This window comes from Megalops cyprinoides, chromosome 4, assembly GCF_013368585.1.
Source record: "Megalops cyprinoides isolate fMegCyp1 chromosome 4, fMegCyp1.pri, whole genome shotgun sequence".
NCBI lineage: Eukaryota > Metazoa > Chordata > Actinopteri > Elopiformes > Megalopidae > Megalops > Megalops cyprinoides.
In genome coordinates this window covers 5,873,502-5,901,427 of record NC_050586.1, presented here as the reverse complement: position 1 = coordinate 5,901,427, position 27,926 = coordinate 5,873,502, and the positions used below count along the sequence as shown (strand labels likewise).

Below are 27,926 nucleotides of genomic sequence, written 5' to 3'. Positions count from 1 at the left end.
CACAAAAATACAAGTATATGTATAACATGGAGGTATAAAAGAACAATTAACCTGATCTGAGAGTCCTCTGATTAAAGAATTAATTTGGTTGCTTCTTTTGGTGGTTGTTTTGTCTCAGAAAAAAAAACATATTGGCATTACAGTATAGTTCATTAATAATTTGGCTGTAAACTTCAAAAAAGAATAACAAAAACAGCTGAGAGAAAAGTTATGTCCACTTACAGTACTATGGACAAGTTTTGCATGAAAATATCCATCCAGTCCCTTTGTTAGAGGTCAGGGGTAAATGCAGTCTAACCAAAAATGTCTTGCCAAAGCTACACTAATCTTGAACAATTTAAGGTTTCTCTTTATAAAAAATGAGCTCTTCTTGAAAAATTATGGCTATGGCCGAGCAATGTAGTTTGACTGAACTGGCCCCACAACTGAAATATAAGAAAAGTTTCTGAAAGAAAAAGCATGATTTTTATGGAGGTGCACAGAATTGATGTCTTTTACAAGTGTCACTGTTATACTCTTACGCGTTTGTTTCAAACATTTCACAAACGTTGCAGTCATTGCTATTGATCTTCAGTACTGTGTAAAAAATGAAATGTTACAAACCCCCCCACACATATGTAGCATCAACAAGCCTTTTTAAAAAAAACTGGAGATCAATTAGGAAAAATAAAAAAAGTGCTTGGTGATAGGATGGAACTGACAGTGCAGGTCATGAAGACCCTGCTTGGTACTGCGGTCCCGGCTCACTGCCCTACAAAGTTGATGTTATAGGTGAGCTGGTGCCCGTTGTCCCAGGCGTAGAGCACCTTCTCTTTGGGGTTGTAGTCAATCTGCGTGGTGAAGGCGTACTCGTTGGTGAAGGGCAGGCGAGGGGCAGCCTCCGTGTTGGTGTGGGTGTCGTAGGCATAGGATACCTCGCCCTCCTTCTGGTTGTAGACGTCGATGGCGTAGAGCACGCCGCAGACGATGAAGCAGTTGCCGTAGGAGTTGCGCTTCAGCCCCGTCTTCCAGGTGGTCTCCTTCTTCACCGACAGGTCGCCCGGGTCCAGCTTGCTGATGACGATCACCTCCTGCTGGGAGTAGTCATAGTCGGCGGCCGGGTAGATGACCCAGAGCCCCGTCTCGTCCACGGCGAAGTCGATGTCCGAGTGGCCCCTCCACTTCCAGGGCGTGGTGTCCTCATAGACCACGTCGTGCAGCAGGGTCCAGGCCGCCACGTAGCGCATCTTCAGGTCGTACTTGATGATGTTCTTGGTGAACGCGCGGTTGTAGTAGAAGGCTCCGTTGTATACCACGTGACCCGTTCCTATCCAGTTGTACGGAAGCTTGTACAGGTTGCTCCACCGTCCTGGAGAGAAAGAGAGACCAGGACGGTTCTGTTATTTGTTTTCACGAACCTGAATGAATGACACATTCAATATAAGCAACATTGTAGCGAAGGGAGACTACCTGGTGCCTCTCATTTTCGTGAGTACCCTGTTAACATTATTGTCTGTTTCATCATGAGTTGCAAATAGCAGCCTCTTATGACTGAACAAACACAAAATCACATTTCAACAATATGTAAATGGACAACCCAAGTCAAGCCATTTCAGATAACAGTGAAAGCAAAAAACGATCTCACAAATATTTTGATTGGTCCTGATATGAACATGATTGAATGCTCTTGGAAAATATGTAGAGTGTACACAGAGAACTCACCTTTTAAATTCACCCCTTCGACCTGTTTCTTTTAAACCACCCTCAGTGTATAAACACATCCTGCATTAATGTGACGCTCAGAGTGTCGGCCTACATCTGCTCGCTAACATTAGCACTTCAGGAAGTGTGACTGAGGTGATGGATGGACACTCTGTGACTGACAGAAACAACCACAAAAGCAGCTCGTTTCAGCTCCAGCGCTCTGCATGCCACAAATAGACCTTTTCCACTTTAGGGCTGGCACCTGACTAATAGGAGTTGTAGCCAAATCTGGGTGACTTGTTTCTGCATTGTTTGACATTAGTCTGAATGTCAGCTGCCCAGACTGGGGCAACTGCTTGGAGAGGGTGGGGTGTTCTCCAGAAAAGTAGACTCCATGTTACTCCAGGATGATTGTTATGAAAATCAGTGGTGGTTCTTCCTCTTTGTATTGATATCTGCACAGTTTTTAGAGTTGGTGTGGACTGAAATATCATACTTGCTGAATTAGACCACTGCTCACTATTCTGGCCAGCCAGAATACTACTAGCAGGCTGAGCAGATATGAGTCAATGTTGCAAAAAAGGTTGTGCTGAATCCCTCAGCTTTATAGTGTAAAAACGATGTATAAGTATGTGCTTTACTGTGGGAAAGGGGTATAAGTGAGCCAGCCTGGTTCCAGCCCTACAGTGGGAAAGGGGTATAACTAAACTATCCTTGTTCCATTTATATGTTATATGGTGGAAAGGAATTTGAGGGAAACAGCCTGGTTCCAGCTCTGCAGTGGGGGTATAAGTAATCCAGCCTGGTACCAGCTCTATAGTAGAAAATATAACTAGACAAGCCTGGTTCCAGCTTTACAGTGGAAAAAGGTATAATACTCTCACAACTCCAAAAGGGCCCGAGGGCCAGGTCAAAGGGAAAGGTTGTGTCTAAAACTCTCTGATTCACTAAAAGTTGAAGGTCAAAAGTCAGCCTCACAAGGGATGACAGGGAAGGATGGAAGTGCCTCCTTGTTGTTACAAGCTCATTGTCTCATAAATCGTTCATTAGGTTGTCTCCTGCACTAAAGGAAAATTCCAGTGAAGTGTTCGCCAGTTGTTTAAATAACTTCCCGTCATAACACAACTAATTCAGAACAGTCAGGGCTTTAGGATGAGGAATTGCCCAACAAATTTAATCCTCCCTGTTCTCATGAAGAGGGTGGGTGGACTATTCATACACAAATATTACATCCACTTTCCATAAACATTTCCCTCAGTGGAGCTACTCTAGAAGAGCTGTTACCATAAAACTAATGAGTGACTTCAGTGGTATTTAAGAAAAATATTGGTATCATACAACAAATACCTTCACAAGGCGTCTTGACTCATCCATCCAGACAGATTGTTTTAGATGTACCATGGCAAAAAAAGGTGATCAGTTCAATCAAAACCTCATGATAAGTGTGTCCGTATTTGTAGAAGACTGAAAACCCAAATGTATTCATCACGAACAAGTTTTAAAAACCCATGCCCCGTCCCCCCCACCCCACCTTGCTTGAAATTCTCCAGGTTCCGGAACTCCACCAGGTTGTTGCCATAGTAATAGTTGGTGACGTAGATTTTGGAGTCCTTGGCGACGGGGTCCTTCATCCAGGCACCCTCATTGCGCCCGTAGCTGTGCTGTTTTTCTGGGAGCTCCACCGAGGCGATGGTCCCCTCGCAGTCCACGTCTTTCACTGCCGTGAGTGGAAAGTTACGCAACATCCAAATCATGTCAAGAACAAGAACAACAACAAAAAAATATAAGGCCCTAATCTAGGAGAAGAGATTCAGCTGATTAATGTGGTTGCTGTCATATTGGACTTTTCCTAATGGGGAAACAGTCCTATTTTGTGAGTATTTGCAAAGAAGACAACCGCAATCGGGCAGGAAATTAGTCTGGAACTGAACTGACCTGAGGTGAACCGTGTCACATTCTAGGAACATGGCTGGGTATTACTGGTAGACTAATACTTGCCCTGCAGGAAATTAACAGAGAAAAGAGATGCAGACGCATCTGCAGACAGTATACCTGATTTGTTAGGAATGGCCCGGCTACTGTTGTTGGAGTTATCCAGCACTAACACTATAGTTGGTGCTGGTCTCTCATGACTGGCTGCGGTGGTGGTGGTAGAGGAGGTGGTGGACATTGTGGTGCTGGTGGTGGTTGTTGCTGGGGTTGTGGTAGTCGTTGTCGATGGAGTGGTGGGGGCTTCCGTGGTTTCCAAGACGACCTCAGAACTGGTGTCCTCAGACTGAGTCTCTCTGATGTCGTGGGCTGTTTGGGCTTTGGCCGTATTCTCTGCGGGACAGAGTCGAAGAAGCACCAGTTATTCCGCTGTGAGAGTCAGCATCTCTAAACCACAGATTACAGACGAGGTCACCCAGAGACATCTCACAGCGAGTTCCCTCAGACTGAACCTCACGGCACACGCCAGCCTCTGCTCTTTCACCCCTCTCCTGTGACCCAGCCCATACTGAAACGCTTCTGTCTATTGATGTTTGGCATTCCACTTACTGATGACGTAAATGTGAGGCTGCAGACAATGTTGTTCAGGGTGATGGCCTGCAGCTCCTTCACTCGGGTTCTGGTGGTGTAGTGGGGTTCAGCACACTGTGCAGGTGACTGTCAGTGTGACGGACAGCTCCACTAACTAGCATTGGAGCATCAGAAAAATGGCAGAACACACACACACACACACACGCACACACACACACACACACATCTCTCTCACCCACACTCTCTCCTTCACACTTACACACACACTCTCACTCTTCCTCTCAAACACATATATACACTCTCTCTGTATTACCTGTCCTATACACACTTTCTCAGTATCACCTGTCAGTGTGGAAGGCATTAGAGGTCAGTAAGGTGAGTTAATATTTAACTCTATGTTACATTGTGACATTTATTCCACTATGTGAATTAATCATTGTACCACACCTTAAAATTAAATGTTTAGCTTTATTCGTGCATTTAAATCAAATGGCGAACTGTCTGACACATTTTTTATCAATAATCAGGTAACCTTATTTAGATATATTGAGAAATTTTAGATTTCAGATTTTTTTTCTCACTTATTTTTACTCTTTCCCTATGATGAGCTCTACAGCGCAGAGGAGGAATGGGGGGAATGCAGTGTAAGGACACAGGTGCCATCTGTGATGTGCTCCACAGAAATTAAACAGATGTTGAGCTCTACAAACACCAGGTCTTATTTGCTGGGGCTACAGAGTCACCCAAACACAATTACTTTTAATCACAATGGCAAAGAGTGAAATCCCACAGGAAGTCTGCGCGAGGAGGATGGCGGACCTCGCATAGCTCGGGGGGCGAGAACTCCTTGTTTTCCTTTGACATTCGATAGATGGGCAGGTCTCCCCCCCCCCTCCCCCAGATGAATGAAGGCGGGTTGGTCTTTCTGTGGGATTATGGAAATTGAGCTAATTCAATTCACATTTTTGACAGGGTGGCTGGGAGTTCCCCCTGTCCTGGGACCGACCCTCTTTCTGGCGATGGTGGGGCTAGGTGAGGGTCGTGCAAAAGAGGTGTGGAGGCTGGGACAGGTGGAGGAGCATGCGGAGCTGTCTGCTCGAAAACTGATTTGCAATCCAGATCAGACCTATTCAGCTAGATTTAAAAGGGCACCCCAGCTATTTCTTAGCTAAAAATATGTGGTATCCTTTCTCTCATTCTTCCTGGCGCCTCAGCCCTGACAGCTCTGAGCCAAGGGAAGATGCAAAAGATCACTCAGAGATAAAGATCCTACAGCACTCTGTATTATGTTCATACACCTCTGTTGAATACATACAGTATGTTGTGTGGGGATGTTGTCCCAAAGTAACCTAATCATTATATTGTAGAACATTCAGCTCTGTGTTGTCTTTAAAAAAACATCAATTACTCACTTCCCCAGACATTAGCCCCAAATGTTCTAGTTCTTGGAGAGTAACTTGCGGTAACCGGTGTTACTTGTTGATGTATTTTGTTTCTGAGGTAATGGGAGTCAAATCATGAAAAACACATTAAGAACAGGCGTATTTTTGGATAAGAAACAGCATGCAATCTTTTTTATTGGAGAACTTCTTCACAATAGGACTACATCCTGTATTTACTTTAATTCAGAGGTATAAGCACACAATCTGTGTGTGTTGAATGTCTCTGGTATTCATATAACTTACTCATGGGGCCATCATATGTTAATGCATGAGAAATAAGATAAATAAATAATAAGATTTAAATGTTTAAATAAATTTTAAATGAAATAAGATAAATGTTCCAGCCTGGCTCACGAAATCTCTGTTATAATACAGACCAAATTCGAACCGGAAGGCCAATTATTTTCGAAATAGGCAGTAACAGCTATGGTCATGCACTTTGAACATGTACAATGGAAGGCTTTGTTGAAACAGCTGTCATCTTCTATAATTTTTGAAAAGCATATTTTCACACTGTCAAACAAGTATTCATATTAATCTAAATGATTAAATGGACTTTTTTCTTCAAGATTTACAAAGGATTACATCACTTTTTTCTGGGAAGAATATTTTCATGGAGTGTACTGTAGCTAACGTTCATTATTGGAAAGAGATGTTGCATAATGACAGGTTGATATATGATCGCAATATTGCCAAGCAAAAATATCCGGAATAAATTTTTTTGCCATCATTTTGTAGGCTCCCTCACACGTTGGAAAGAGGCATAAATCATTCACTGTACCCTTTCAGGGGTCTTATGAGGCCTGTGAAATGTGTCGCAGGTGTAATGCTGATAGGCCCAAGGGATAATTCATGATACTCTGAGCGCCAAATGACAGGGGTTTGGCCCCCGAACCCCCAGATGAATGAAGGCGGGTTGGTCTTTCTGTGGGATTATGGAAATTGAGCTAATTCAATTCACATTTTTGACAGGGTGGCTGGGAGTTCCCCCTGTCCTGGGACCGACCCTCTTTCTGGCGATGGTGGGGCTAGGTGAGGGTCGTGCAAAAGAGGTGTGGAGGCTGGGACAGGTGGAGGAGCATGCGGAGCTGTCTGCTCGAAAACTGATTTGCAATCCAGATCAGACCTATTCAGCTAAAAATCAGTCACTTATTGTTGCCATAGGAATGATATGCCCGTGCAGACCCCGAGATGTGGGGCTGCTCCATCACGAGCTGCTAAATTTAAGGGAATACTTGCTTGGCTGCACCTCATATGAGTGGACTGCTTTCAGTAATTCAGTGATAAGCGTGCATCTAGATGGGCACTGGCATCAGCTTGAGGAAAGAATGCTGGATACAGAGGATCTGCCTCATCAGATAACTGACAGAATCACTATTGTGGTGGGGTGGTGTGGGAGTCTGGGGGGGGGGGGGGGGGGGGGGGCTGCTTAAAAAGCAGGCATTCATTCAGTTTTATCTCCAGAATCTCCTCATGGCAGAGGGACAGTTTTTTTTTTAGCTGTATTAGTTGTGTCCTGTTTCCTCTTCATATTACCATTATTGTCGAGTTTAGGGTTTCAACCACAGCTTAATAAAAATAACACGCATATGACTTCACAACATTATTTTCTGCAGACGCAATGCACACTCGACAAAACCCGATGTTGTGTGTGTGTGTGTGTGTGTGTGTGTGTGTGTGGTGGGGGGCGGTGGGATGTCTCTCCAGGGAGGCAGAGGGAGGGGCCCTTGATTTAGCTTGAGTGGTGTGATGTTCGCCGTGTTGGTCTAGCAGCCTTAGCCGACAGCCGATATTTCTGCAGCTAAGCCCTTCATTTGCTTATCCTGAACTGACCTCTGACCCCCAGTGCTCGTGACGACAGGAAAGTTAAAAGCCCTTCTTGAAATTTCATATCAGCGAACGTGCCGCTCTGGGAGCCCGTGAACACAGCACCACTTTTCGGATGGTGTTGACCCCCACGTCCCGCCTGCACAGCCCGGGAGGGGGGTCTCCGCGCAGAGATGCGAGTGTCAGGGCTGGGATTCCTCCTTGGGAGGGGGGGGGGGTGTACGCGTCCGTTTCTAACCGCTATCTCAGAGAAAACAAGGCAGCATTAATGATTCATGCGAGTGCCCAGCAGGGCCCGGTCACCGGGAACAGAGACATTTCGCAGCTGGAATTTCGCAAACGGAATCCGACCGGCAGGAAGCCGCGCGTCTTTCTCAATGCGGGGCTGGATTCACGGGGCTTAGACAGCGTGGTTGACATTCTAGCGATGTCCGCAGAGAGTGCTTCGATGCAACCGAGGGGAAGTTCCTGAGCGACTCTGCCCGAGAACACAAATGATCTAATGTTGTGACAGAGGAATGTTTTTGTTCAGTATTTCAGGAACCATTTTGCCTCAGACCTCACGCAACAAACGATAAATGAGAATTGTGTTGAATATGTTATTGTTAAGCCTGACTTAACAGAACTGCTTAAAGAAGCCACTTGCAGAACCAGGTCCCAGTTCTACACACTCATAGACATTTTTGTTTTGTCACTTAAACCTTCTGTCACTTTTGTCACTTAAACCTTGTTCCTAACCTACTCAGATGCTAACCTGTGAAGCTGTTAAACCCTCTCTGAATCCTCTCCTTCAGGTACTGAGTGCCACATATCTGGTGTATCCACCGTGCAGTGCTTGTTTCTCGTCTCGGTTTCATTTCCGTTACGTTTCCTGACTTATTCACAACAAACTCTTATAAGAAAGCAAGGGCGCACACAAGTGCGCCTAATGAGACTGCTTGAACAGCATCACATACAAAAAAAAATGACAGACCACACCTGAATCTGTGTCAGTCTGTCTTACAGTGCTACACAAATAGTGCCTCAAGTAGTGTATGTACTCTGTCTCTCCCTCACTCCCTCCTTGACCCCTATCCTTCCTCCCCCGTCGCTGACACCCCCCTCCCCTCTCCCCAACACCTCCTCAAACCACCCTCACCTCTGCTGCCAGCGCTGTGCTCTGTGTCCTCCACTTTGGCTGCCTTGTAGTAGGTGATTCCCCTGATTACTCCAGGCTGATGTCCTGCCGCCTTGGCTTTGGCCGTTGGGTCTGGCTTTGCTGGCTTTGCTGCTTTCGGAGCCTCCTTCTTCGGCTTCGCCACCTTCTCTTTGGGGGGCTTGGGGGGCGGTTTGGACCCTGCCGCCTTTTTGGCAGGGTACTTGGTGGCATCTTTGGCTTTCCCTTCAGCGGTTTCCTGCAGGCGGAGGAATTTAATAAAGGGTGTGCACATGCGTGTGTGGATGAGTGTGTGCATGTGTGTTCATGTGTGAGTGTGTGTAGGTGTGTGTGTGTGCGTGTGTGTGTATGTGTGCGTGTACGTGTGTGTGGGTGTGTATGTATGTGTGTGCATGTGTGAATGTGTGTGAGCATGTGTGTGCATGTGTGTGTGTGTGTGTGTGTGTGTGTGTGGGTGTGTGAGCATATGTGTGTGTGTATGTGTGCGTGTACGTGTGTGTGGGTGTGTATGTATGTGTGTGCATGTGTGAATGTGTGTGAGCATGTGTGTGCATGTGTGTGTGTGTGTGTGTGTGTGGGTGTGTGAGCATATGTGTGCGTGTGTGTGTGTGTGTGTGTGTGTGTGTGTGTGTGTGTATGTATGCGTGTACATGTGTGAGTGTGTGTGAGTATGTGGGTGTGTGTGTATGTGTGTGTGTGTATGCGTGTACATGTGTGAGTGTGTGTGAGCATGTGTGTGAGCATGTGCGTGAGCGTGTGTGAGCATGCGTGAGTATGTGGGTGTGTGTGTGTGTGTGATCCTACCACTGGCCTCATGGTTTGGTTCAGCAGTGCTGCACGGTGCAGGTGAGTTACCTGGGCTTTATTCTCGGGGGCGTCTTTCTGCAGTAGCTGCAGGCCCAGGCTGGAGATCTCCTTCTTTATGCCCATCATGATGTCAGAGTAGTTCTCATAGCGCTTCAGCTGATTGGTCAGGGTGACCACACTGTCCCTCACAAAGTCATTCTCTCGGGTCAGATTGATCTTGATGGTCTGGAGGAAGGGGAGGGGGGCATCAGATTCGTGTGAAAATCCAGCATCGCTCTGTTCATTTTTTTTTTCAGTCTTTACAAACCCGTCTTTTTGACGCTGTTCAGGCAATAAGAAAGGGATAAAACGCACCCACTGTGAAACACGCAGGTTGTTTGAAATTTTTTCTGGAAGCACTTCAAAGAACGCTGAGGAAGCGTTTACGTCTGTTTAAGTAAGTTTAATTGACCCACCTAATTTGTCATGCACTGCTTAGAACTTCCTGTAAAACCAAGAGAGTGGCTTTACAGCTGAAATCCCTTCAAACCGCCAGACAGGGGAGTATGAGCATTCTGTCTCCCTCTCTGTGTCTCCCTGGGACGAGGAATAGCTGTGGTTTCAGCCCCGGCTTGGTTTGAATTAACAACAGAGAAGGAGGCAGCCAATAAAGAAAACTCTCAGGCGAGTGTGGGCAACCGCACAATTTAAAAGAAGCAAATCATGTCCCACCAGAACCAGCGCTCCACTGTGTCTGCCAGTGCTGAAACAAGACAGCTTTACAAATACGGAATTAATTCATTTCCAATGTGGAAGTGTCCTGTTGAAAATAAAACAAATCCAAATGTGCTTCCCCCCCCTGCCTGTTTCCTTCGTGCTGTCATAAAGGTCGGCGTCGATTCTTACCTCCTCCAGGTTGTTCATCTGGGAGACCACCTTGTTGATGTAGGAGTGGACCTTCATGAGGTCCATGCTGTAGAGCGTCCCTTCCAGAAGGTCCACCATAGATTGGAGCTGTTGGGACAGCAAGTTTCAGTCGGCACATGCTTTTCACTTGGGCACTTAAGAGTTTTAAGGTTCCATATTTGTGCTTACGTCACATTGTTTTTGTGCGATTAAAAAATTAAAAAAAAAAACATACACACATCCAAAGCCAAGCCACAACCAGCAAACACGCTCTGTGCTTATTAGTCATGTTGTCTGCTTGCTCGAGAAGTGCTTGCCTTTCCACGGAATCTCATTTCTCAAACAGATTCCTGCCCCCAGCCTCCTCTGTGAGCCCTAAAAATGGAATGGAACAGGCCCAGACCCCCGAGTCCCCACGGCTGCTTCAATCTGCAGACTGCTCCGGTCCCGACTCGAATCAGGACGCGTTCGCGTGTGGTTACAACGTTCAGTTTGGGGGGGCTTTTTTTTTTGCTATCTGGAGAAGACGGGAAAATATATGGGCAGGAGGGAGTGTTGAGCAGGTCTTTGATGGTGTGAAAGATTGATTACCCCAGCGGTGCTCACGGCATTGCCTTATCCACCACAGGAAAACACATTGGACGCAGCTGGTCCCCCACACGGAACAAGGTCCTGCTTCCACTAAACCTTCCTCGGTCGGCTACACACTACATCCGCAGCAAAAGTGACACAAGGGAATAGGATGAGAAATAGGTCGAATGGATTAAAAGGACTGATTGCAGTCGCTCTTTCAGTGGTGGAGAGAGAAACGATGGTTCATTGACCCCCTCCTGTTTGTCCCTTCTCAGATGCCATCAAAATGTGTGTAGAGGTTGTGTCTTTGCTGCCCCCCCAGCCAATTAATATAAAAATGTCGACACTTGAACAAAGCGCATACTCATAGTGCATACACTAGACAGCAATATCATTACAGTACACTCATTGATGAGATGAGCCATGTATTAAGTGAGCTACTGTATCAGAATGTTTAACAGGTAAAAACTCATTGACGTGTGTTCTCTGATCAATAACTCTGATCAATACCAGGAGCAACCTGCTGTGCAAAGGATGGAATAACATACTGTGGGCTTAATGAGTTACGGGTTCAAACGCACAATGGCACAACAGTGTGGGACACTGCTGATGTATCTCTGAGGAATCAAAACCTAGATGTACAGAGAAACTACAGGATCAGAATGTTTAACAGGTGTGGTTAAGCCTAAATTGATCTTGTATCATTTCCATGTTACGTAACAGAGAGCACTGGCTGATGTGAGAGATTCTTTGACTTAAATTCTTGATCTGAAAGCCTTGATCCGCCCATCACTGCCTCTCTGCAAGGAAACAGCACCTGTGCTGATGGCTAATTCCCTACGGGGCAGAAATAAAACCCGCTGACGACCGAGAGAGCCGCGGCCCGCTTTGTGTTTACGGTCTGCGTTTAGCAGGTGGTTCAGAATTTGGACACGGTCCCAAACCCGGCCTGGTTTCACCAGGTGCTTCATCGGCTTTCCTGCATCTGCTTTTCTTTCCCTCCGTTTTCACACAGGGCCTTAGCGTTCTTTTCCTAAAAGTCATATACTGTACGCTTAAAAAAAAAGGACCATAATTCAAAGGTGCTGTATCTGCGACTGTGAGGCAGCACGGAAGCCCTGTGCTTGTACTCTCCGGTGAACTCACAAGCAACCTTTCCAAACCCTTCCAGTTGCAGCCCTGGTAATCATCCAGAAATGCTCTACTATTAAGTCATGATCAATGTCCCCGCTACTGCTTTGAAATTCAGCCAAGGCCTTAACTTTGCATTACTGTTTGTTATTAATTTGCTTAGTAGAGCTACTCATTTTAATTAAAAAAAGAAAAAAACCTTTTACATAAAATAAGAGACACCGCTGCGTCAAAGTGCGGATTTAAAAAAAGGGCACAGAGAGAGCATCAGTCAGAGAACATCCCTCACTCTGCTGTTACTAGTCATGGGCATGGACCCCCCTGCTTTCAGAAACAGTATGGTAATATTCAGTCACTACCTGTTTGTGTAAGTAGTTAAAGCCGTACCTGGCAAATGACACCAGTAAAGACAACGACCCTGAGCAGGTTCATCCCACCAGCCTCCCGCTCTCCCTGTCACACACCCAACCCCCACCTTCCTACGGCCACGTCTTTCCGGGCTCATTTTTAACCACGTTTTGGGGTTGTAGCACTGCCATCATGAGCTTGTGAATAAAGCAAAGACAGTATAGACCGTCCCCTCAACTTTCTCCAAAAGAGGCAATGGAGATTCAAGGTTGAATGTAAGTAGAGACATGAGCATGATTTTCTGATGTTTTACAAACAAGAGGGAGGGAGGGAGGGCAGAGGTTGGGGGTGGTGGGGGTGGTACACGGGCTGGGGGGGGGGGGATACACAGGCTAGGAGGGGGGCTCGATAGTCCATTTACCTTCAGCAGCTCCGGGGCCTGCTTCTTCAGCTTCTCCATCTTCCACTCGTTCTCGCAGGGGTTGAGGGAGGAGGGCGGGGCGGTGCAGGAGCACCTGCAGTCGGAGCCGGAGCTCACCGTCTCCACCGTGTAGAAGTCCTCCACCCGCACGCTTCCGCTGCGCAGCCGGGCGCAGGCGTCGCGGCTCAGCGGCCGCATGATGCACTTACAGCGGCAGTCCGACCCCTCCGACGTCATCCGCACGGGCTCCGTCTCCCCGAAGATCTGCCGAAGGGACAGGAGAATGGGGCGGAGTTTTAGGGCCCACGTTCACTCTGACAGTGACACACTTTGTCCTTTCTCCTCAGTCGCAAATTCAAGTAAGAGTTTCTTATTTTGACCCTTACTTAACATCATAAGTCCACAGGTCATGGGAATACCTGAAAACGGGGTCTGGGAATAGAAAAGGAAATTTAACGCTTAATTAAATTCGTTATTCAAAGCTGAGGTCTAGGATGAATTTACCGGGAGTTTCCTGGAAAAAGCTGAGGTGTTTCTGCTACGCCTCATAAAAGCTAATTACTTTTGCACTGTGCTGTAGCACCGCACCACCGTCAACAGTAAGGGCTTTGTCACGCTCTTATCATTTGGGCCAGAACGCACAGCAGTCTGGTCTGGCAGCAAAGAGGTGTCGGATTCGCTTTTTATGGGATCCCATGACCGTTGGTTGAGGTTTGAACCGCCAATAAATCTGCTTCTGAGGGTCGGCGCAGAGGTGTGCTGACTGTAGGCGCTTTTTCCTCACAGCGGTCGACCGAAGCCTACACTGCACCCAGCCACCGTCACGCCTTCGCTCTGCCAGCTTTCTGCGTCTTTATGAATAATAAATCCATTTTCTTAGGAGTGGATTCATATAAACAAAAGCAGAACATTGAAAGTGATCCTGAACATTACCCACAAGCCTTCCGCTCTTTGAAGATTTTTTTTTTTGTCTTTCTTTTTTAAACCCACATGGAACCGATTAAAGCCATTGAGACAAATGAAATCGTCGCTAACACGTTTCACAGGCACGGCGACGGATGGACACAGAGGTGGGCTTTCAGAGCCGCAGATGCGTAATATGAAAATTAGTGTGCAGGCAGAGCACCAGCCTTAATAACGATTACCAAATCCATTACCAAGCGACATCAGTGTGTTCATCAACCGCATAACCATTGTAAGAATATTAACAACATTAATATACCGAAACGGGAGATAACAATCCTTTGGTTTCCATGTAACTTTTAATATATACAATGTATACACAACAAACCCCAAAAATTCGCAAAGACTGAGCTTTGTCTTGGCTCAGGGGTAAACTGCTTTCGCAGAGGCCCAAGAGGCCAGCTTCTAAGACCACTGGTAGGCGGGTTTACTCTGTCATCTTTCTCAAATGAGATTTAGTGATCTCCATAAATTCTGCATTGGCCCACATGTGGTACCAGTTAGAGCCCCAAAAGAACTCTACATTACAGGAATTCTTCATCAGAGAATCCTGCCTGTACTATCTGCTTGAGACGTGGCTGCATCTGAACTCAGGTCAGCCTCGCTGGAGGCAGGATACTCCTGCGTTCCTGCTCAAGACGTGGCACCATCTGAACTCAGGTCAGCCTCATCTGAAGCAGGATACTCCCATCTCCCTGCTTGAGACATGGCTGAATCTCAACTCAGGTCAGCCATATTGTGACGTGGCTCAAGACGTGGCTACGTTTGACCTCAAGTCTTTGCCACAGGCAGGATCCGAAGGATGACAACTATGCTGAAACATGTCATGCTTTTGTTGTGTCATAATCTTTATGAAAAGCTGTGATTGTGCACAGTAGCGTAGAGATGCAGGCAAACTATTGAAGCACAAACTGACTCCCTAGCTTACGCTGACGCTGACGCTCGTCTCTTTGATTCGCTGACTGACACCGTGGTAGGCCTGCTGTTTAAACCAGAGGTAATATGCCTGCTAGCCTCCTTTGCCACGGTCTGTAATTAAATGGCTCTGGCTTTTGGTGGGTGAGTCAAAGCTGGTACCTGAGCCTGTGGTTTGGGCTGAGAACCTGCAGTTTATGAGGGAAAGCTCCCCTATTCAACCACAGACCACACAAAGACCACTGCCACTTCTGGGCTTTAGAGAAAAACCACATCAGTTCCACAGTGACAGTCAGAATGTGTCTGTTTTATATTCTATATTTTTTTTCTTTGCACGTGGTTATCATGCTTTTGTGGGAGAAAATGCACCCACTTACTCAACCACACACATTCGTACAATCACACCCTATCAAAGGGAATTCCTTAATGATGAGAAACTCCTGCTCAAACAATGTGAATAAATACATGTGTTTTTATTCTCCTTTGCATCTTTGCTTTTTAATTAAAGGTCTGAGAAGACATCATGATTTGAATTGTAAATAAAGGAAGTCATTCATTTTATAAAACATGAATGGAATAAAATTGTCTAGAATTAACAGAAATAATCAAATTCCTGTTATAGTGAATTCACATACAATTAAATTAAAAGCACTTTGTCTAGAATGGCAGACACCCAGCCGTCATTTAATGGTCTATGACAGACAGTACTCAGATGAACCAGTCATAGTAGCCCATACAGTATATTTGTCAGACAATGATTTGATTTTTTTTTTTATAAATCCATTTCATACAGTTTTTAAAAGAAACACCTTTCTATATTTCTGTTTTACTGACTGAAAATCAGGTCTTCAGGCAGTCTTCGTGTCAGGCAGTTGGTTGAGTAAAAGTACAAACAGTTTTTGTTCACTCTGATAAAGGAGAATGCTGTTTTAGCATGAAGCTGACCAAACTTGACAGCTGGAAAGTGTTGCTTAAATAATAGGTGTTAATTGATTAATCTGCAGAGTAGTCAAATAACCCAAAAAATAACCAGAAAAAACTCACAGCCTATCAAAATCAAAACATGCACACATCCCCCAACTTTCTTGAGTTTATGCACAAGGTAATGACTGTTGTCTTCTCCTGTGGGCCGACCATTGTCTGAGCAGACTACTCTGCAGCATTCTGCAGGTGGTCACTGTTTCTGCTCAATGGCCGTGAATCCATCAAATAACTGGTTGTGGGTTTTCCTGTGGACTTGTTTATAGTGGACATAGTGTGTGCAGCTGACCTACTCCATTTTCAGGGTGGGGGGGTGGGGGGTATCGGTGATCATCCAACTCAATAGACAAGAGAACCACTTCCTGGTATCACCAGAGCCACTGTGATATGCACCAGTACCCTCCATTACCATTGGGCACTTAGTATAATTACCCAAACCACAGAGATGAGGATTCAAAAGGTGACCCCGTGTCACCAGAGGTCACATTATCCCTCACACTATGGAGCAATGAAGGCATGACTTCTGTCTCAATTACCACCAATCTGTTAGGAGCGCAAGCCAATCCCGACACGGGTGGCCAGGCACAAACCCACCGGCGTGGTGGGCCTGGTCTGTCTTTTCATTCTAAAACCAGGGCCAGGCTGTAAAATGACCAGTCTGAACCTGGATTCCCACAGATGCTACAATATGGAACACTGAGACACTTTGGCATTCCAAGAATTCTGCAATGTGAGAAACTGTACAGTTCTGAAGCTACAGAGAGAGAGAGAGAGAGAGGGAGAGAGAGGGAGAGGGAGAGAGAGAGACAGAGAGGGAGAGAGAGGGAGAGAGAGGGAGAGAGAGGGAGAGGGAGAGAGAGAGAGAGAGGGAGAGAGAGGGAGAGGGAGAGAGAGAGGGAGAGAGAGAGAGAGAGAGAGGGAGAGAGGGAGAGAGAGGGAGAGGGGGAGAGAGAGGGAGAGCGAGGGAGAGAGGAGGGAGAGAGGGAGAGAGAGAGAGAGAGGGAGAGAGAGGGAGAGAGAGGGAGAGAGAGAGGGAGAGAGAGAGAAACAGCAGACACCACTAAAGCATGAAACACGTACATATTACATTACACCACATTTACACTTATTCATTTGGCAGATGCTTTTATCCAAAGCGACTTAGAAGCGAGGCAGAGTACAACACAGGCACATTAAACCATACAGTACCGAGGACTGCGCCTTGCGGGACTGTTTTGCTAAAACATCATACCCTCGTGCTGTGTTCTCTGAGCAAATATCAAAGCTGAGTGTGTCCGCTCCTAAAGTAAAGTGGCCTATCGAGGTAAACAAAACGAAGCTGCGACCGAGAGCTCATTAGCAGAGGAATGTGGCCGGGGTGAGGGTGTGGGGCATTAACCTCCATTAAAGGACCCCTCTTCAACTGTCGCTCCTGGAGCCCTCTGAGAAGGATAGGTGGCCATTTCCTGCCAATGTCAACTGAGCTAGCTGCAGGTTAAAAAATTGCTCTGTCCACATGAAAACATACTGGATTAGCAGATCAGACCTGACTTGGAGGGGCTCCAGTCCAGACCCCTGCTGCCGCTATTGTTCGGCAACCCCAGAGCTGCTGGCCTAGGCTCCACGCTGGCAGCTCCATAGCAACACAGCATTAAGGAGCTCGTAACTTTGAGTGAAGCATGAAGCACCAGAGAAGCAGTGAAATTCCAGCTTGTCCAGCCTTGAAGAAAAGGAGTAAATGGTAAACACCTCAAAATTGAACCAGGGCCAAAGAGAAACCGGGCCCGAGAGTTTGCTCTTCACTTTTTTTTTTCCTGTGTTTGCCTGTGTGTTTCTCTGTTTGACAAAGAAAAAGGTTGAGGACAACAAGAGAGATTTACTGCATTAGGATTTACCGGCCCCTTCCCACGCGCTTCACTCGCTGTTCAAACACCAGGAGAGGACGCTTTCCACGATCGCTATCTCATTTCCTGGTCAGTCATTGGACATGTACAAAAGCCCTCACTGGGCAAGCTTTTGGGATCCAGGAAACGAGGCCACTCACTGACCCCGAAGCGCACCAATGCCTAGAGGCCAGACTCAATCTGCAGCTGAATAAAAGATATCTGCAGTTGTGTCCTGAAGCTGCAGCGTAAAACACATTAGAATGTAAGAAGAACAAGAACGTTCAGTCCTGTCTATGCACCTCATTTCCCCCATATTCTTCTGGTTTTTTTTTTTTTCTTTTCAGAGACCAACGGGCAATGCAACCCGAGGACCTTTTAAGACATTTTAAGATGTCTGGTGTGGATAATCTGTGTTTCTTGGCCTCTAAGCCCTCACCCAGCAAAGGATCAAGGATATTCTGAGATGATGGGCGAATGGGAGAGCACATAAACCCCTTACGTGTTTATTGATCATGAGCTCTCTATTGTCCCAGGGTTCCCAAGCAAGTGACGTGGACAGTAATGAAAGCAGACAGCTCTGCTTTTTAAATTCCAGCCTCATTACGGGGCGGCGATTTGACTCGGCCGCAATTAGTGAAAAATTCCACCTTCCGTGGAGCTTCCATCTTGACTTCACCCTCGGCTCAGACACCTCCACTGGTCTGAGACAGGAGAAAAAAAAAGAGCGTGACCTGAGTGAATGCATCAGGGTGGGCCCACATCTGGGCCCCTGTGCTCTGCACTAGATCACCAACATGAGGAAGAGGCCGCTGGTGCAAAGATAACAGGTCATGGGAACTGACTCCATGCATGGCACAGGCTTGGGATTAACTAAGATGCCTAAAGCAGCTTCATCAACAGCCACCACATCTTTCAGACATTCATGCTAAAGCCCAGTCTGTGGAAAAAGTCTTTAAATGGCCATGCTGAACAAGGCCTCTGTCTCCTCAGCAGCGGCGTCTCCTGTAACCCATATAATTTTCTCCCAGACCTGATGGTACTTATCACAGACTTCGTGCTTTAAAGCCATCCATGCCTGTCGCTTGGTGATGGCTCACAGCCCCAGATGTCGGGCTGTCTGTATCCCTAAGACGTGTAAGCTGCTGTATCTGTTATCTATTTCAGACTTCAGCACGACGTCAGGTGGTGCTTAATCTATTGTTAGATACTGTACTGGCTGCAGCTGACAAAACAAGCACTGGGTGCTGCAGTGTGTTGTTAGAAACGGGAGATAATTACAGTTCTCAGATGTTTCTAGGCTTGTATTTTGGAGGAAGGCTTTATTTGTTTAGCGGTGACCTTTGCTCCTCTTGTTGGGGTTTGGATTAGTGAGGGCGACCTCCGGGACCACCGCAAGAGACCCCCGAGTTTCCCTCGGCCTCCTCTGAGCAGGAGCTGACTCCTCTCACACGACGCAACAGCTGCGTCGTCTCCGCTCCTCTCACACGTTAGCAGGCGGATTCCTCTAGCCGGTGTGGAGGAGCGCGGTGCTCGGGATCTCGAGAGAGACCCGCAGAAGGAGAGCGTCCTCTGCGCTCTCTGTGTAACTTTCGGGAGGAGTGTCCGTGATTGAGGGAGAGACAGCGCCCTGAGAGAGCCTTTCTCCGTACATGTCAGTTGATCAAAGCACACGCCATCCCTACCGCTGCGTTGGAATGCTGCTTTTTTACGCGGGGTGGCTTAGCGGTCGCTGTGCTGTCACCTGGCACCTCGGGCCAAAGCAATACAGGTAATTAATTTCGTGTCAATCTCAAGTCCTGAACCACTGCCCAAATCTCATTAGGTTGCAGCACACGTGAAAAATCAGCTTACTTGTGGCCGGGGGCCCTCTATAATTGGGCAGCTGAATGATACTCGGAGTTTCAGATTGGAGATAAGAAATGGAGGATTACTGAGTCTTTGTCAAGATCTTTTGTGACAGGGAAGTAATATTAAGCCTTGTGTGTACTATGCAATACCTAAAGGCATAAGGCAAGCTTAGAGAAGGCATGCTGGCTTTGAGGACACAAATTTCAACTCTCCTGGGAGAAGATTACTGGTCAGGCTAATCTTTGTACTTTTGTTTTCCTCTGTTTCCATGTGATGGGGGGGGTGTGGAGGGGTGTGGAGGAGGGTGGATGCGGGTAAAAGATGGAATCCAACTCGACAGGGGTCATCTGCTTTTCCCCCAGATAAAGCACAGGCCATCTACACGGGACTGGTCCAGAGACACTGACCAGACAGACAAGCTATCAAAACAGAGGCCTGATAATGACACTGTAATCCTAGACCTCCTCAGGATCTGTGTTTTGTGTCCAAAACACTCGTTTGTGCTGAGCTAATGAGTTGGATCTGAGGTGAATGGTGGAAACAGCACATTCTGGTTTCACAAGCTTCACTGCACTGTCCCCTGGAGAGAGCTTTCACACTCCCACCCTCTCAACACACACACACACACACACACACACACACACACACACACACACACACTCATACATATAGTTGCCCACCTGCATACATGCATACATGCACACACACACAAAAACAAATAGACACACACATATACACTCATGCATACACCTGCACACCTGCACGCATACACAAACACACACACACTTGCACACCTGCATGCACACACACACACACACACACATACACACACATGCAGGTGCAAGAACCCAAACATTGTGTTTACAGTGCTTAACTAGAAATTATGACCTCAGAGCCCCCAGCACACTATGAGGACCTCAGCCACTTTGGATATCAACTGCTATTGCTCTCCCTCCCCTTTCATGAGTTTCTGTTTTCGCAGCCAGATGTGTAAAACGCCCATGTTACGTCTACTCTCTCAGGGAGTCTGCGTTCCTCTGCCCTCGGTAATAACTCTCTGACATTCGCTTCCAATTTGCGGAGCTGAGTTCAGCCTGCTCTTTCTCCACGCACAAATGCAATGCAAAATTCTGGAGTGCAATCATATAACAAATTCAATTTGCAAATGGGTCCTAATGACTAATGACTGGTCTAAACGCATTAGCTAATTCTGAATGCTGTTCTTAGCCTTAACAGAATGAATGAACAAACGTCTAACACAGCCTGACGGGCTGCGGAGTTCTGAAATTCTAAGAGCTGATGCAAAAAACAAACTGCCTCCAACACGTCAAGCACTGTAAACTGAGACATTTTTAGGGAGAGCAGAAAGCATATGTGAAAGCGTATTCCCTTGGGTGAAACCACGATCAGTCGATGAATGATGGAGTTTGAATAAAATCAGTCTAGAGTCCCCCTCGCTGTCCAGCAAGTGTGTAGAGGTGACGGGTGGACAGGAAGTGCTGATCGCTGCAGAGGTCCTTTGTGGGACAGAGAGCACTAAACTTGTCCCTGTGGAGGAGAATGATATTGTACGACCACACAGCACTGCGGCTGCTGGGGAAAAAAACTCAGATGAAAGAGGTTTCCTTTCAGAGCTATTAGCAAGCCATGTTTGGGTCATACTTCCTCATTCTGACCCATTTCTGACCCGTTGTCATATGCCTTCTCACAGAGGATGACCTAATAGAAAACTGATAGAGAATTAGTGTGGTGTGGTGGTAAGGAGCCGGGCTCATAACCAAAAGGTTGCTGGCTCAAGTCTCCACTGGGGCACTGCAGTTGTACCCTTGGACAAGGTACTAGGTGCCCAAAAACTGCCTCAGTAACTATCCAGCTGTATAAATGGATAAAATTATAACCTGTGTAAGCCACTCTCGATAAGAACATCTGCCAAATGACAATATTGTAACAATGTACTGTTAATGATGTCATTAAAAGCATTTTAAACATGGCAGCATGTCTCACATATTATTCATGGAGTGTGAAGCTCAGAGGAGAAAATGATTATGACTGTGGGGCTGCCGTTTTCTGCTGTCTTCATTTCACACTGGCACCAGAACCTGCTGGCCGATGCCAAGGCTGGAGGGATTGAGAGTCCCTCGGTCTCCCTCACCGCGTCTCGCGGTTTCATAACTCCAGCTGGAGTGTCGCCTGGACTCCCCTTCCCGTCTCTCCCTGACCCGTCCACGGTAATCTCAGGCCTGTTTACACCCAAAACACAGAGCAGGCTGCACCCTCCTGCTCTCATGTCCCTGTGCCAAGCGGTGCCAAGCGGTGCCAAGCTGTGCCAAGCGGTGCCAAGCGGTGCCAAGCTGTGCCAAGCAGTGCCAAGCGGTGCCGAGCTGTGCCAAGCGGTGCCAAGCTGTGCCAAGCGGTGCCAAGCGGTGCCGAGCTGTGCCAAGCGGTGCCGAGCTGTGCCAAGCGGTGCCGAGCGGTGCCAAGCTGTGCCAAGCGGTGCCAAGCTGTGCCAAGCTGTGCCAAGCTGTGCCAAGCGGTGCCAAGCGGTGCCAAGCTGTGCCAAGCTGTGCCAAGCTGTGCCAAGCGGTGCCAAGCTGTGCCAAGCGGTGCCAAGCGGTGCCAAGCTGTGCCAAGCGGTGCCAAGCGGTGGCAAGCTGTGCCAAGCTGTGCCAAGCTGTGCCAAGCTGTGCCAAGCTGTGCCAAGTGGTGCCAAGCTGTGCCATGCGGCGCCAAGTGGTCTCTCCACTTCTGCCCTGACAACGGGCCCTGTCTCACATCCATCTCGGTCAGCAACGACAGTGGAACCGGCTGCCTCACACAGCACAGGATGGGATGAGAGGCAAAGCGATACGGGCAAGGCCACCAGGCCACTTCAGCCTTAATCACAGTTATCATACCCTCCTCTGCGCTAGTGCCCAGGAGGACATTCAACATATCAAAAGCTATTATAGTAATGAGTAATAATGACAGCAATGAGCCACATCTCTGTGCATTCACAAAGTAGGCCACAGGCCTCCAAATGAGAGTGCATCACAAAGCTCAATATGCTGTAGTCTGTGACCCTGAGAGCACTGCACTCCCTTTGACCTCCTGTGTGGAGATAACATTACATTACATTATTGCCAATTAGCAGACGCTTATCCAGAGTGACTTACATACTTATATGTTATACTTTTTTCATGTCATCCATTTATACAGCTGGATATCGACTGAGGCTGACTCTGGGTTATGTGCCTTGCCTAAGGATACAGTAACGGTGCCCCAGTCTGGGAATCGAACCAGCAACATTCTGATTATGATCCCTGCTCCTTACCACTATGCTACAATGTCGCCCACATGCAGTTGACTCCCAACCCAGAGACGGGGGGTGAAGGAGAGTCTAGGTGGCTGTCTTTGGGCAGGACGGCTCGTGGCACTCCTCGACTTTATTTGCAGGAGGAAGCTGTCATCTGGAATGAGAGGTCTTGGAAGGAGGGATTAGCGTGTGCCTTCGGAAAGGGCGGGGGCACACAGATCTGGGAGAGAGAGGAAGGTTGCTCCGAAATCCTGCAGCTGTGCAAACAAGGCAAATATTGTCTTGAACCCACTTGACGCCATCTCGCTCCAAACTGGGAACGCATACTGTTCGCATGAAGCCTGCTTTTTGGACGCCAAAGAAAAAAAAATAAACAGAGGTGGCTAAGTGATAACTAGCAGGTCTAACCTCTCAAAGGCTGAAAGGGAATAATTCCAATACTCCCAGGCTTTAGATTGCTGCTTAAAACACAATGAAATTGAACCAAGGAGCGTACAGAGACTTCGGAGGGTACATACAGTACAAGCTCATGTGTACAAAGATATAAGGGGGGAATTGTCTAGCAAGAAGAGGCAAAGGCACCATTGTTTCCCATCTCCATAACTTCAGACAGCAGAGGCGAATAGTAGAGTTTATTTTTCCAGTGTATTCAAAGACAGAGACGTCTGACTGGACTCAACCTGGCATCCTCATTGGAACAGGGACGGAGATGGACGATGGCTGGCACGCAGAATGGAGTTACAGTTTCCATGTGAAAATATTAGGATTCACAGAGCAAGAGCGTGGTGGGGAATGAAGGGGGAGCTCCACACCTTGCACAGGTGCCATCCAGCAAACTGAAACTACATCATCCATTCTACTGCCAAGCAAAGTGGGCCCAGAGCTGTTTCCTATCACCACACACCATACATACCTTTGCTACAGTCCCTCCCTGCCCCAACCAGGTAGACCACAGCTTCTGGAAGACTCACTGTCCTTAATGCTGCAATCACCTTTCCCACAGGTGCACACACCATCACAGCTCCTGTATACAGTCACGGCACCTCCAAGAACCAAGAACGCTGCAGGTTCAAATGCCAGATGGGACACTTACGGGATGTCATATTTTTGAGAGAGATGCTTAACCTAAATTGCTTTAGCAACTGTCCAATGACATGAATCATCATCTACAATATAATATACCAGTGCTGTCATGAATGATGGTATCCTTTACGCATTTAGATAATATCAGTATTAATTAAGAGTTAAATTTAAAAAGTCTGCAAAGGTCCTCTCTTGCGTGTTTCTTTTAGTGCCGCTTCTGTTAAATCTGCGGAACAGCCTCAGATCTGTGTCGTCTGTCAAAAAAACCCTCAGCCAGAGCACTACAGGAAATACCGCACGGAACATGGAAACTATTATTTGACAGTTGTCTTAAGTCACTGGGCAGAGATTATCTTTGGTTTATGAAACGCGATAAAGGGGAGCAGCACAATTCGCTACGCGAGTAAAGCTCGGTTATCCTGTTTGAGAAGTCGTCCAAAAAAAAAAAGAGTCATTACGAAGATCAAACAGATTCAGGCTGCTCATGGATATGTTGTCCACTGAAATAAGCCAGCCTCCATTAAAGGGTTCCTACACGGCTGCTTCTAAGCCTGTAGAATCCTATAAAAATTGGCCTAATCCTATGGTACGCTAGCCTGTCCTATGGAACATTTCTCATGGTCTTTCACAGCAAGATTCCTGATTCAAATGAAAAAAAAAAACTTTTTTTGCTGAAATAGCATTTGCTAAAATCCATCCATTGTGTTTTGCGAGCTGTGTGATCTGATGAAAAGTTGATGCACTTACGAAAGAATGTCAGTGTCAGTGATCTGTCTCTAGCGTAACATTTGGACCACATTAATAGTTAATGTGTGTCCTCTTGTGCTTACATCTGATCATTAACTCCTCTCAGAGCCAAGACAAAACAACTGATACTACTGCTGCCTTGCTGCAATAAACAGGCTGTGATTGTGTGATTTCTGTAGAGGAATCCAACTGTAACAGTGCAACTGTATCCTTAAAATAAAGTTTACAGCAAAAATACACCCCCACCAAATATAAATGGCTGACTTTTCAAACAGTTCTCCCAACATGTTCCATAAGCCATTATTTGAAATTTTGACGACTGCACCACTATTGTAAATAAAATGGTTTAAAAGTATATTGAATGCAGACTGCACCACTGTTGTAAATACATTGAATGCACTATTGACATACATGCACTATTGAAGAATTTGCTTTATGCATGTTGTCCATGTGCATGGAACTGCACAGTGATACTTTCAAATTCGGGGCTTAAAAAAAGGACACGGGCTTTATCTTTAGGTCTCACTTTGTTGTCGCTGAGTCATTCGGTTTATGGTTTGTGACTCCAGAGTTGTCACAAAGGCCTTTGTTTTTCATCTGGTGCTGTCACTGTCCTCTTTTGTCACACAGAGATTTCCTTTTGGCCACAATGAGGTCTGCCTGCCGTTCTGTGACAATAGTTGACACAACCTCAGAGGACCGGAACAGGCTCTATCAACATGTGATCCTCTCTAGGCTTAATAAAAGGTGCATCATTTCTGCATTACCACTGACACCAGCCAGTTGATGGTGTACAAATGTCACTTCAAATGTGGACACGGTATTACGGTATAAGACAGTGATAGTTACATGGGATACATCAGCCATCATGCACTATTAGACAACACTGTAGCATCACAATGTGTTTTGGTTTCTGTGATCTAGTGACTGTGATGTATGGTAGTGTGTGTACTAGGCTGTCTAGTTAGGTCATACAAGTTAGCTTGCGGTAGGGCTTGAATAGTATAATGCTCACACTCAGTGGTCGGGGAGTGTTGTTAGCCTGGTCCGACACTGTTTCTCATCCAACCTGAATGGATACACTTCTGTTCTTTTGTGCTGGAAGCTGCTCTGAATAAGAGCATCTGCTAAATAAATGTAATATAACAAAAAGTATGATTTCCCCACAAATGTACTGATGGATTAATGACATGCTTTCCATAGTCAGTTGTTGTTAAGTTTATTTGAAGGACATAGAGAAGGACTGGCTCATGGAATTCTACTGGAAGCCAGATGAGAAATAAAAATAAAAGTAATTTCTTTAATTACATAAGGGCATACAACAAAATCAACCAACACAAGAAGAAAAGAAGAACATATTTAGAAACAGAGGTGAGTGTGCTTCCTGGGGAAGTTTACCTATTGTTGGAAGTCAGACCAGTGGGATAAAAACAACCTGAAATGCCGTAACCTGGGTAATTAGTTAATGAGGGATGCAGCCACGGACACTAAAGGGTTAATTCTCAGAGGATCTTGAATGGAATTGAAGCTATGAATGATGTGCCCTCTTTTGTCTGATTACCGGTACAGTCCTGAGATGCAGCGTCTCTGTATGTCGTGACCCAATCAAGCACGTCATTGTTGTGTCGTTTTTGTTTGTTTGTTTGTTTGTTTTTTTTTTAAGTTTCTTATCCGGAATTATCTAGCCATTTTCAGACACGATTCTGTTCTCCAGTTCACCCTTCGTGTTTTGTATGTTAGATCCTTCAAGAGAGAGAAAAAAACTTATGGTAAAACCAAGTGTGTCTTTTAGTCCTAGTTTTCCCATATAATATGAAAACTACCGACTGAATAAAATTAGTTTGCCCGTTAAGGTATGCCTGCTCACTGCTGCACAACAGCCGAGACGTCACTCTTATTGGTATACAGTGAGAAAATTAAAGGACCGAAATGTCGTCAGTTAGTCTGAGATTCGTCATTGCGAACCAAACTCAATGCCAAATTTAAACTGACAGATCACATCGGCAATTTCCACCGCGCTCGCGCTATCAGCATCGAGGAGGTTGACCGTGTGGGTTTCGGAAGCATTCGGAGCATTTCGGAGCATGCTACAGGAAAACTGCTCAAACGTGGAGTTGTTGCTGTTGTCATTTTATAGAGACAGTGGCACACATTTAGCGGTTGAATTAATAAAAACTTGGCTGAGGATGGGAACCGCTTAAGGAACAGACTGACGGGTGCGCAGAGAAATTACTGCACGCATGTTGAAAGGCTAAAACAATATATACTCTCTACAGAATGGCAAAAAATGAGATTGATAAGACTCCGGTTTCCAGTGACTGGCCACCTGCTTCGCGATGTCGTCGCAGTGAACTATTGCTGTCAGTCATACATGCGAAAACTTCTGACGCCTCTGTTTTAATGGAAGCATAAACAAGTCAATGCGTTTTGGACTGCACCCTTTTACGCGCCATAGCTGAAAAGTCTTGTTAATGAGTTACGCACACCTCCACCCCCAAAATAAAACACAAATAAAACATAAAGACGCATGCCTCTTAGCATAGCTAGATATGTAAGGAGTATCCAGATCCCTTCGCAGAGACACGTTTAAACAAGATAAATGTTTGCCACTCATAAATGTCAAGTAGCCACTACACGATTTCAGTGTAATATCTTCATCTCGTTAACACAGGATGCACACTGTTTCAAAACAGTAATTATGTTGTTGACGAATGATACGGTTTAGCTTCCACGTGTAAATCTTTAAACACGTGGCTAGCTCGAGCATTGTTTAATGTTTAAACATCTGGTTGCTTTGGGTTAGTGAACCTATAGAAACAGAGAACATGTCTTGAAACAGCGAGTTCTAAAACGATCGTATTTCTCCGGTACAGATCCCCCGTGCATATCCCCAGAAGTAACGCAATAATGTGCCAATGTACATAAACTAGCATATACAAGAACATCTATGCCAGTGTCGCTCAAAACGGACTTTCACGCCTCTTATAACAAAAAAACTATTCCATGCAGTTGTTTATGTTTTATAGTCATATTTTCGAACTGAAATGCAAAGCAACTTGAGAAAGCCGGGAGGGTCAACAAGCTCTTCATTTCTAGTCCAGTTGCAAGGATACAGCGCATTCTTTACCCACCTTGTTTTGAGCGATGACATCTTTGGACAGCACGAGGACTGCGCAAGCTATGATGTTTGTAAACCTCCACATCTCTCCGGCGCATCCAGTAACTCACGGGCAGAGTAGAGCTCTTCGCGCTCACGCAAGGCAAAACGTAATTATAGGGAGCAAAAGTTTCCTGATTGGTTAATTCGCATGGGTATTGAGAGCAGACAGCAATATTACGCCAACAGTGCCATAGACCCCGCGTCTTGGAGGTGACTGGTGTCCTGCGTTCCGCCCACAGCGACTCCGGACACTGTCGGCACACAACCCTGCCCGGACAG

At 46.3% G+C, this 27,926-nt stretch overlaps 1 protein-coding gene across 1 annotated transcript; it reads right to left on the bottom strand.

Annotated features, from left to right (window-relative positions):
• LOC118776724 (olfactomedin-like protein 2A) lies at positions 1–27,926 on the bottom strand. Its single transcript, XM_036527250.1, has 8 exons — positions 27,619–27,926; positions 12,794–13,057; positions 10,321–10,428; positions 9,484–9,660; positions 8,611–8,866; positions 3,736–4,005; positions 3,215–3,400; positions 1–1,348 (listed from the first exon to the last, which is right to left on the bottom strand). Exons 1-8 carry the CDS (start codon positions 27,688–27,690, stop codon positions 744–746), a joined length of 1,938 nt encoding a protein of 645 aa, XP_036383143.1. The 5' UTR covers positions 27,691–27,926; the 3' UTR covers positions 1–743.

Excerpts from the sequence above, each read along its gene's own strand:
- LOC118776724 (XM_036527250.1), bottom strand. The coding sequence starts at position 27,690 with ATGTGGAGGTTTACAAACATCATAGCTTGCGCAGTCCTCGTGCTGTCC. Across the intron at positions 13,058-27,618 it reads ATGTCATCGCTCAAAACAAG|ATCTTCGGGGAGACGGAGCC; the intron begins GTGGGTAAAGAA and ends TCCCTTCGGCAG. Across the intron at positions 3,401-3,735 it reads GGCCATTCCTAACAAATCAG|TGAAAGACGTGGACTGCGAG; the intron begins GTATACTGTCTG and ends CACTCACGGCAG.